Below are 10,693 nucleotides of genomic sequence, written 5' to 3'. Positions count from 1 at the left end.
GAGCACGTTAATTCGATGGGTGTGCCAGCATGTCGCAAGGCTAGCGTCGGATTCCTGGAGCCGTGCACTGTGGGTAGCCGTTCAGCATCCCAGAGTTCCGTCATCCCCGCCACTTGGAATTCCTGGGTTGAGAGCAAACATGCCTGATGGGCAGAAATCATTGTCCACGGGGTGGTTCTGGGTACAGCCTCACCCCTCCCTTGTGAAAGCAGCAGACAACCATATTCACGCCTTTTTCCTGGTGAAACTGAGCAAATCCATAGCACAGCAAGCCAATGGACCCTGCTGAGATCAGTAACGCACGTGAACTTGTCCAAACCTCGTCGCATCTCTCGTGCTGTCTATGCTTGAACATGAACTGCCAAAGGCAGAGGAGAGGAGGCGCAAGCTACGACAGGCGGCGACCGTAGAGCAATGAGGACGGGACACTGATCTCCCTAACCATGGCCCCTGCGTTGGGAGCACTGCGGTGGGGCAGGTTCTAGCCCATTGAACGCCGAATTTTGGGCGCGGGAAACAAGCACATGACTGGTGGGACCGCATAGTTTGCAGGTGTGGGATGATTCCCAGTGGCGCAAAACTTCGCATGTGTAAGAGCCTATACTTCTTGACTTTGTGACATGCTTTCCCCTGCCCTAAACGCCATAAAACTAAGATGAGAGCAGCCCTCCACAAGGGAGAACGAGGGCAATAGCCCTCTGAAAGCTTGCAACGCCAAGACAGCTACCTGCAGTCCAGGAAATCATTTGGAGTGGGCAAATCGTACTGTGGGGCCTGCGTGATGCGAGAGCCAAAGGCAATCAATAAGCTGCTGGCTAGAAAAGTGTGAATCTTGGAAGACGTGCAGGTGATAGTGGATGCTTTGCTGCAATGGAATTCCCTAACTGTGGGGGGCCAAAGATGGAACCCATATCCCTTAATCTGGCAACCAGAGGCGCCAGGGCACCCATACGTAAACCGCAAGGGGTACCTTCCAATGGTGCTTCAAGCAACTGTGAATCACAAGGACGTTTCACCAGCATACACGGGGGATGGCCAGGAAGGGTCATGACGCGCGAGTCTTCGAAGCACTACCACTGTTAAACGGCTGCACAAGGAATTACTCCCAACCAGAAAATAACCGTTGGGGAGTTGAAAGGCCTGTCGTATCCGGTGACCCACCTATAACTTTGATGCCATGGCTCACTGAAGCCATACACAGCAGCCTGGATAGTGGTCAGGAGCTGTTCAAACTACAGCTGAGCAAGCGCAAGGAATGGTGGTAAAAATGTGATTGGCCGTTTAAAAAGGGCACTGGCAAACATTACTTACTCGTTCTCAGCACCTCAGCCAAACCAATGTCCCGTGTTATTGCTCGTGCTGTGTGCTCCACAACTCTGTGAAGAGTAAGGGGAAGACCCTTCTGCGGTGGAGGCTGAAGCAAATCACCTGCCGCTGATACGAGCAGCAAGACCAGGCGGAACTAGAAGAGCACACTAAAGCGGTGCACATCCAGAGAACCTGAAAACGAGTTCAGCACGGGCCAGGGTACGGTGGACTCTGCGTGTTTTTCCCCTTGATGGACCTCCCCCCTTGAGACCATTCCCTTAAGCAACCCACCCGTCCCCTTTACTTAACAGCTTGCGAAGGAAATAAAGTCAGTATTGTTAAAAAAATCATGTCAATCTTCTAAAGTCATTCCCTGTAAGCAACCCACCCTCCCCCTTTGGAATATTCTTTAAAAAAGTAATTATAAAAAAGCAGAGATTTACAGGTATCCCGAGCCTCTGTGCTTGGAGAAGGATTAGAGGAAGGAAAAAGGCCATTAAGCTCATTTCAACGTAAAGACAGCCTTGCTTGGACGTCCAGGGGGTGGAATGGGCGAGGTGCAGAAAGCTTCCCTCCACGCGTTCCTTACACGTCTGGGTAGGGAGATATGAAACGGGGGAGCTTGAGGGTGTTGAACATGGGCTGCACGGCACCTGTAAGCCGCTGGCTCTCCTGAGAGCCACCATAGCGTTGGAGGATATCAGTTTGAGCACGCAGCAGCGCAGTGTAGCATCCCCACCGCCGACTCCTGCCTACACCTCTCATACTCGAGCTCTCTCCTACCTCCTCTCACGGGCACTTTCCTGACTTGGCTAGCACATCCTGCCACCATTCTGATGAGGCTCTGTCAATTGCGTTTTCCCCATGATTCTGAGAACATTTCATCTAGGTTCTCTCTCCCTCCGCCTATCTGAGCGAGCCTTAGAGATCGGCGTAGGGAGGCCGAGCAACTGTGCAGGCTGGCATGGGAGGGAAAAGAGGAGAGAAGTAGTAAAAAAAGACATTTTACAGAAAATGCTTGTACTCTTTACAGTGCAATAACACTATCCACCTTACAATAGCAAATGTGATTTCAACTAACAAGGCGCATGCATCGTTTAATAAATTGATGCCGTGTTGGCTCTGTGTGTCGCAATCTCACAGACGCAGGTCCAGCCATCCAAATTAAGCTTCATGCGCATGGAAGGCTTTCTCGTTGAACTCTCCAGCAGTCATATTACACAGTATCTATGAAGCCCTGGTTCTCTGTTAAGAGAACCAGCAAACCCAAACCCCCCTCGCTCCGCTTCCACCCTTGCATGGCTGCTATCATTAGATCCACTGGTAATGATCGGGCTGGTACCTGGAAGAATTCCTGCCGCCCAAACGCTGAGAAACTCAGTCGCGAATCCATTCCTCACCCTCCCTCCGCTTTGCTACCGAGGCAAGGAAGGATTAAGCGTCTGCCTCAAGTAGAAAGTCCTAATGTTTCTCCTGTCCTCCTTTTAATATTATAATATTCCACGAATTATTTTTTGTTTTTTTTTTTTTTTTTTTTTCTTTTTTCTATTTATTTTTTTTTCGTTTTTTTTTTTTTTTTATTTTTTTTTATTTTTTTTTTTTTTTTTTTTTTTTCTTTTTTTTTCTTTTTTTTTTTTTTTTTTAGTTTACTTTGTTTTTTTTTTTCTTTTTTTTTGTTATTTTATTGTAATTTTTTTACCCATGAAAGCTCATGCTCCAAAACGTCTGTTAGTCTATAAGGTGCCACAAGACTCTTTGCTGGTTTTACAGATCCAAACTAACATGAGTGCCCCTCTGATACTTACTCCCAAGTATGCTTTGAAATCTTTGGCACTGGCTGCAACAGTATTTATGTCCCAGTGACACCCAGCGCAAAAATTCCAAGTCATCTTCTCCCTTTCCCTATCTTCCCTTGTCTCTCTCCTTCCTCCTCTGTGCATTTTCTCGTTTTTATTGCCTCTTGTCCTCCTTTTTGTGTTTTTTTTCCCTCCCCCCTCTCCCTTTTTTTAAAACTCCTTTTAGACTTTTCCGTAGTTTGAATTTTTCTGTGCTGTTAAGGATTTTTGTTTTGCTGTTTCAGTGCTCCTCTTCTCTCTCCCAGTGGTCTCTGCATAGACAACAGCAAGAATTTCTACACACTGAAACCAGAAACTGACAGCAATTCTAGTTTTTCCCACTTCAGTTTTTTCCATGGGTAAAGGGCTTGTTTCACCTTTACTCTGGAAGGAAAGGAAGTCTACCAATCAGCTGACTGCAGCCTGCTCAGCTTTAGGCACTGGGAAACTGACCAACTCTAATCAATTACCCTTAGAATAAACTTATCCGGCTCTTTACAAAGAGTACTCCTAAGGGAAAGTTGGGATGAGTGAGGCAAAAAGGGGAACATTGCCAAAGCTAACAACTTGTTTTTCTCCATCTAACTAGAGGACAAGATGGGGGAGGGTGACCACCCATCCCAAATTAGGCAGGACAGTCCCAAAATGCAGAGTTCAAGTCCTGATTCTGGGCTGAGTGACTCCGGAACAGCGTTTGTCCCGGATTGTGCCAGCGTCTTCCTGGGTGGGGTGGAGGTGGGCCTTAGTCCCCCTTTGGCTATTAGCCTCACCCCCGGCACAGTGGTTTGCACACCACTGTGTTCCACTGGGGCGCTGGGACCTGTGCTGCCAGCTGCGCTACTGGTCCTAGAATGCCCTGCACCATGTTGCCAGCTGCCCTAGCTGAAGTGGGCAGAGCAGACCAAAAAGAAATCCCAAGCAAGGAAATGTTCTGGTGCAGGTAGAAGATTCCTGGCACTAATCCCGCTGTGCCCTCTCTCCCACTTGGGGCATGGGGTGGGAGCTCCTGGCTCCCCCACCCCCGAGTCTCCCCCATTCTCGTGGGGTGGTGGGGAGCTGGGGGCAACCGTGGTGCTTTGACTCCTGGATAGTGTGCAGCCCCTCAGCGACCATGATGCCCGGAGGCTCCGGGGCACTCTCAACCCTACAACTTAAGGGTGGGGGGTGGTTGTCTGTGGTCCCTGGGAGCAGCGCGGGGGGACGATGACAGTGGGGCTTTCCATTGCTGGCTGCTATGCCCCCTGCCAGTGGCAATGCCCAGAAACTGCCCCTCTGCAATCTGGGAAGGGGGCACACTGTGGTTTAGGGAGAAAGGGGCAGTTGTGGGGCAAGTCCAGGTGCAATGGGGGAGCTGGCGGTGGGTGGGGAGGTAACAGCCCTGGGGTAAAAGTGTGTGGGGACCATTAGCAGGGAGATTGAGGAGAGTCTTTCTTTGGGGGTTAGTTGTGTGGGGTGGGAACTGTAGGAGGGATGGGGTGGGAAGAGCCCAGGAGTGAAGGTTGGGGTAGGAGCTTGAGGCTGGATTGTTAAAGTCTGTGTCTCTCTCAGTGGCCGTTTCTCCCCCCAAAAGATGGGCACCAGCAGTTTTCCTCCCCACACACTGCCCCAAAGTTTTGTAAATATTATTGTACCAAAGTAGAAAATGCAGTTTTCAAAAAATGTATGTATGAAACATAATGTTGGGAGGAGGTGGTGGTGGTGGGGAGATGCAGGTGTGACACCACTGACTGCTACATCTGGGCTTAATATGGCTCATAAGTGTGCTAATTAAGCACTTGCGTTCAGGGCCCCAAGCAGGCCCTGAGTGTTTAAACAAAAAAGACACAACTAACAAACAAGCCCCCTCCACACAAACCAAATTCAGTGGTGTTCTGGGTAGATTGATGTTAGCCGAGTTTGTTCTCTATGGGCTGAGTGGAGGACTCAATCAAGTGTGGCTTCAAATATCATCTTTTGTTTTTGAATAAATGTTTTCAGCCCCATCCCGGCAATAGCACATTTACTATGGCATGAATGGCACTGTCACGCTGGGCCCACTCTTGGAAGGGGCCCATCACAACCACATGAGAGCCCACAAATGTATTTGGCACCCGGCCCACAAAAGGTTAATCCAGCAATTGAAAAAGAAAATGGAAACATTTCCTATTTTGTTTGTGTTGTGAAAAGATGTTGGCAAAGCAGTTGCTTATGAACATTGTTTTATTATCCCAATTTAAGCCAATGCAAGGAGATACAATTGTTGTGAACTAGAGACCTGGTATCAGGCAAGGGGGCTAACTTCTCTGTTTTGTTTGCTTGCTTTTTTTTTTATTTGTTTTCCTTTTTTGCGTTCAAGTTTCCCATCATGCTGCCTAAAGTTTGGAAGTCAGAGCTGCGAAAGTGTGTGTGCGCGCGCGCGCGCGTATGCATGCATACCAGAAGTCTGACTAGTTCCTGTGTGAGTTCACACAACCAAAATCGAAACAGGTAAAAGAAAAGTAAAATGCATTAAATATTTAAAAGAGAATTTTAACTTAATATGTTGTTTAACCTCCTGGAGTTGAGACAGAGCAATTAGGGAAGTTTATTTGAGGACCTCAAGATGCATTTAATCCCTGATTTTTTATCTCATAATTTTTGGTGTTTTCCATCTCCTGCTGTTGCTCATCAGACTGAGTAATTAGAGCAACTGGAAGTCTTTCGCCTTTGGGCATGTCCAATGCTGGAATCGTACAGAAGCTATTGGGGAATGAGACTCTTTTTTTAACCCATTTGTTCCTGAATGATCAAAACAAAGATCTTGGCGGACTGGAAATCCTTTACCCTCTCCTCTCCACTCTTCTTTTTCCAGGTCATGTCCCCGACAGGCTGCACAGGTTGGAAGCTGTAGCCTGTCCAGTCTGACATATTTTTTTCTGACTCATCTTACTCCAAAAGGAAGTGTTCAATTAAGGTTAGATGTGTTAGACCCCAATCCTGCAATTGTTAGTACACAGGCAGACTGTCCATGCAGAGGCTCCATGCCGCAGTCCACCTGCATGCTATAACTTATTGGGTTGGAACCTCATATAGGAAAATATCACCTATGTAGAGTAGGTGAGAAGATACTTACACAGATATTGAGGAAGTGAGTGCCTCTGAAGAGGGGGGTGTGTGTGTGATTTTTAAAACCTCAGCCCTGAAAATTTTCCTGTGCTTGCCAAATATAGATGCCAGCTGTCTCACTATGGCTATGACTGCCTCGGGGCTTCTTCATCTTTCAGTGCCCAGGCCTATTTTGTTCTGGCAGCTGCTGAGAAACACTGCCTGTCTTCTGACAATAGGGGCTGTTGTGCCCAGTAGACCTTAGGCCAGCTGGTGAGTGCTCCCTGCTCTTCTTGCCTCCACCCCGCTTTGGTGCAAGCAGAATGGAGCACAGTGTGGTTTGGCTCCAGGAGAAGGATGATGACCAGCTGCTCAGTAAAATGGTGGCAACAACCCCTAGCCCAGCTCTGCAGGGTGTTGCATGATTGTACGCCCAAATATGGTGATTTGGCTGGGCAGCCAGCTAGCAACTTTCTAGTACAGTCGCCCTATTTTCACACACAATTGCCTGCACTGTGTGCACAAAATGGGTATCTGTTCTTAAACAGTTTGACCCCGACCATTATTTTTAGTTTCTTTCCCCTCTGTCCTAACTTTTCTCTCCCCAATTGCCACTATATACTCTTCCTTTCTACCTTCTTTCATCCTCTCCCTCCCTTCTGTTTCTAACTCCCTCTTTACTAACATCTTGTTTATTCACAGCCCCAATGATCTCCTTGACACTGGTGCTCTCCCCTTCCAAATGTACATGAGGGGTAAGTTGTGGAGGTGAGCAGGAGCCAGAGTGAATCTGAAACTTTCGCCCCTCCTTTTCTTGAAGTCAGTGAAACTACTCACATATGTAAAGTCAAACTAAAGTGTTTGTGGGATCAGGCCCCACGTGTAGGTGAGTTGACACTCAGCCTTCCTTTTCAGTTACATTATTCAGAAAACATACATGATTGATGGGTAGGGTGAGTGGGAATAGTTTACTTGTCTGTCTTTTGGACTGTGAGCTGCACAAAGCAAGGAAACTGGAGAGCTCCTAAGCTACTGTACTCACTACTGGAAAGAATTATTGAAAATAAATAATAATCCATGATGCAGCATGGAAAGATTGGGACAAAAAACAATGCTTTGATACTTGTAAGGGATTTCTACCATGGAAACCATCTTCAGAACCATTAACAATCCTTTTTCAGCAGCTGCTGTACAAATAGCACTTTGCTAGCAAAGGTTTCTGGTGACTTTTGTTCAGTTACTAAGCAGACTGTTCCAAAGGACCATTAGGAGAGCTATTGCTGCCAGCTATCAAGGGCAAAATACTGGATGGTGTGTTGCATTCAGTGACTTTTTTTTTTTTTTTTTTGAGTCAATTTGCAAAATGTGCCATTTCCACAACAGTATGTTCTGCTAGAAAATTTGCTGAGGCAGACACATGATATCAGTGCAGTATAATGAGCTGTCAAGGGGAATGGCTCTCCTATTTGCAATACTTACTTACTGTTCTTTGATACATTGGCTTGCAGGTCAGTTTTCCTTTTCATTCTCCTTATTTTAATGCATAAAATCAATATGCCTTTTTCTTCATCTAGGATTGCATTCAAGCCAAGGGTGATGTCTTGACTGTATTAACCTGAAGAGAATGCTGTTTAATGATTCAGCTGCCTTCACTCCATTTCTTTGTCACCCTGCCCCCTCACATACAGGAGACTGCATTGGTGACAAAGGTCCCTGCACTGTCGTGGAATTTCTGATTAGTATAACTTTATTTTATAATGCATCTGTTACACAAACTGTGTCATCAGATGCCCTAGAGGATTAAAGGGAAAGAGAAATTGAGGCCTACGCAAGGGAAAAGACCGCAAATCTTGTGGACCTATTTCAACTGTGTGTTTTGTCAAGTTCCACACGTGCCTGTTTGGCTCAGTATGAAAATAAATGGATTAAAAAATATAGAGAAGGTTAATCAATTAAGACACAGAAATTTAGGGTGAGTGTCTATGATTTAATGGAAATAAATAAGAACTCTATGAAAAATCTATATTTTTTAAGGAGAACCACCCCGAAATGTTGTTAATGGTACAAAATTGTGTGTTTTATATCGCAGCATATGAGCCCTTTCGTGATTATTGCTTAAACAAATGTATTTGATCAAATGCTTCTTAGCTGCTACTTATTGGATATAGATCGTGGGGCAGCAGGTCGGATCAGGGACATAGCTGACAGCAAGGGGGGTTTTTTGTTGTTGTTTTTTAATGACATCCACACCAGCTGCCTTTTAATTCCTGATTTAGCAGAGCTTTCCTATGTGAACTTATAATTTCTGACGTCTACTACTAATCAGTGTTAAGCCTGCATCTCTTAAACAGCCTACCCTTCATCAGACAATGTTAGTTCTCCAAACTCACACAAATCTTACTTTTAGACTTGGTTAGATATTAATAGATTTTTAAGGCCAGCCAGTACCCCTAGATAATCTGCTCTGACCTCCTTTATAGTACACACTGCTATATGCAGGTAAAACTGATATTTTTCATATATTCTGTTCTTTCTTGAGGTACAATGTTAATCAGATTTCTACAAACTCATATCCACATTGCTCCTTTGAAGTTCATATCAAAGGTGGATGTTTTCCCAATGTTGCTCATCCATGACCCTCAGGAATAATGGCGCATTAAGCATATACGGTGTGTCCTCTGACACTCTCGCTATTAAATAAATCAGAAGTAAGTGTTTGTTTGAAGTTCCCCTACATGGTTCAGTGCTATATCCTGTGAGGTTTATATTCAAAGCGCCGTTCCACTTTACTTGACTTAATTCCATATTTGATATGATTGTACAGAGGAGTATCTCATATGGGGTATTTTTATGCAGCATATTACACAAAGCAATATTATTTTCACTATAGGGAGCTTTCGTTGTAACAAAATTGAACATAGTGTTAAGCTGCTTATGACATATTTATCCATACTAGGAATGTACACATCACTGCTCTGTCAAAATACCTTAAAAGCTGTTTATGAAGCTGGATTTTTTTGACTTATAGGGGAAAAAATAGTGTTTTGCAGATAATTTTAAACAATCTGTCTTAAAACAAAATCAACATTGTGTTGTAATCATAAACAAGTTCAACAGGGTATTTTCCCCCTCCAGCTTTAAAAAAACTTGCAGTCACTTCTTTAACTAGCGTACTGGGTGAGAATTGCCATTTGGAAACTGTCCCACTCTTTTACTCGGTTGGCAGCTGGTGGCTTTTGCTGACAGTTTTTCCTAAGGCTTTCTTACATGGCAAGTGAATGTGCAGTAGGCAAGCCAGGGTGTGAATCTACAGCGCGCCAGCTTGCTGCTCTCTAACTCAGCATGTGAATACTTCGACAGCCACACTCCAGGACTTTCACTGCTCTTTGTATCAGTCTCCACAGAGAGTTAGCACATGTGAAACTGGAGCACTGTAGATTCACACCCTGACTTACCACACACTAACTCACCATGTAGATGAGTCTCCCCAACCCTTTCATACATTGTACTAATGCACATAATCCTGTTACCCTGCCTTATTTTGTTTTATATTGCCCCATTTTACAAAAGATGTGATGCAACAGGAACTGGTCTCTATATGCATCTGTGTAAAAGAAAATATGGTGGGAGGGTGAGATGTTAAATACCTCTGGATAGTTTATATAGTGGGAATCTTACCCTTTGTTTTTCCACTGTTTGCAAAAAGCATCATTTTTTTAAATGTTCAGGTAATTCTTACTTTACCATTTCCATGTTGTTACTTTATTCTCAAATTGTGTAAGTCGACAAATGCAGTTGCCTCCCATTGATGGATCTTTGGAAGCATCCACTAACACATTTTGTATCTCTTGAAGTATTTTCCCGGAGTCCCTTCGGTGGCTGATGGCTACACTACAATTTGAGGCATCCAAGAAACTTATTCTTCACTTCACTAACAAGAACGAGATGAACATTGAAAGTGATATCAAAGGAGTGATGCCCGGTGAGTAGGTTTGCCCAACAAGTCAGGCAGTGGAAGTCCAGACATACAAATTGCTTTGTTTTTTGCAAGTAGTCATGTGGCATAACTGCCCCAGATTAAATAATCAAGTCACTGTCTGTAAAATTACCCTATTTATTTATTAATTCATTATTTTACAGTTGTTGATATACAGTCCTGAACTCAGTAGCTGTGTTTAAATTACTCTGCTTATTGGATAGTCCTAGCAGTTATATTATTTCTCATTTTTCAGTGCAATATGTTTTTAGAGATGTCTCTCAATACATTTCACCATGGCCACAGAGACCACCATTAGCCTTTTTCTATTGATCTTTGTCTACAAATGAGATTATGCTCTTCAGAACACATTAATTTATTCATATCGAAAAGTGGCAGCAGCGAAGCAACAAATTCTAAGTCATATCAGTTAAACAAATCTAAAAAAATCCGAATTTCTTTCCATTTCTTAAAATCTTTGCTAGTCATTTCACTTTCCTTTTTAAGTCAC

The 10,693-nt window shown here is 44.4% G+C and overlaps 1 protein-coding gene across 2 annotated transcripts in view; it reads left to right on the top strand.

Annotated features, from left to right (window-relative positions):
• SLC22A23 (solute carrier family 22 member 23) overlaps positions 1–10,693 on the top strand; it is a 199,539-nt gene that overhangs the window by 151,249 nt on the left and 37,597 nt on the right. For both annotated transcript variants that reach the window (XM_032798381.2, XM_075062824.1), the window contains exon 5: positions 10,061–10,188. In XM_032798381.2, coding sequence (XP_032654272.1) covers positions 10,061–10,188 — 128 coding nt within the window. The remainder of the gene's footprint in view (positions 1–10,060; positions 10,189–10,693) is intronic.

The sequence above is a fragment of the Chelonoidis abingdonii genome, chromosome 2 (assembly GCF_003597395.2).
Source record: "Chelonoidis abingdonii isolate Lonesome George chromosome 2, CheloAbing_2.0, whole genome shotgun sequence".
In the NCBI taxonomy this organism is placed as follows: Eukaryota; Metazoa; Chordata; order Testudines; family Testudinidae; genus Chelonoidis; species Chelonoidis abingdonii.
Note: the sequence above shows the minus strand (reverse complement) of the source record. Positions and strands in the feature narration are given on the sequence as shown.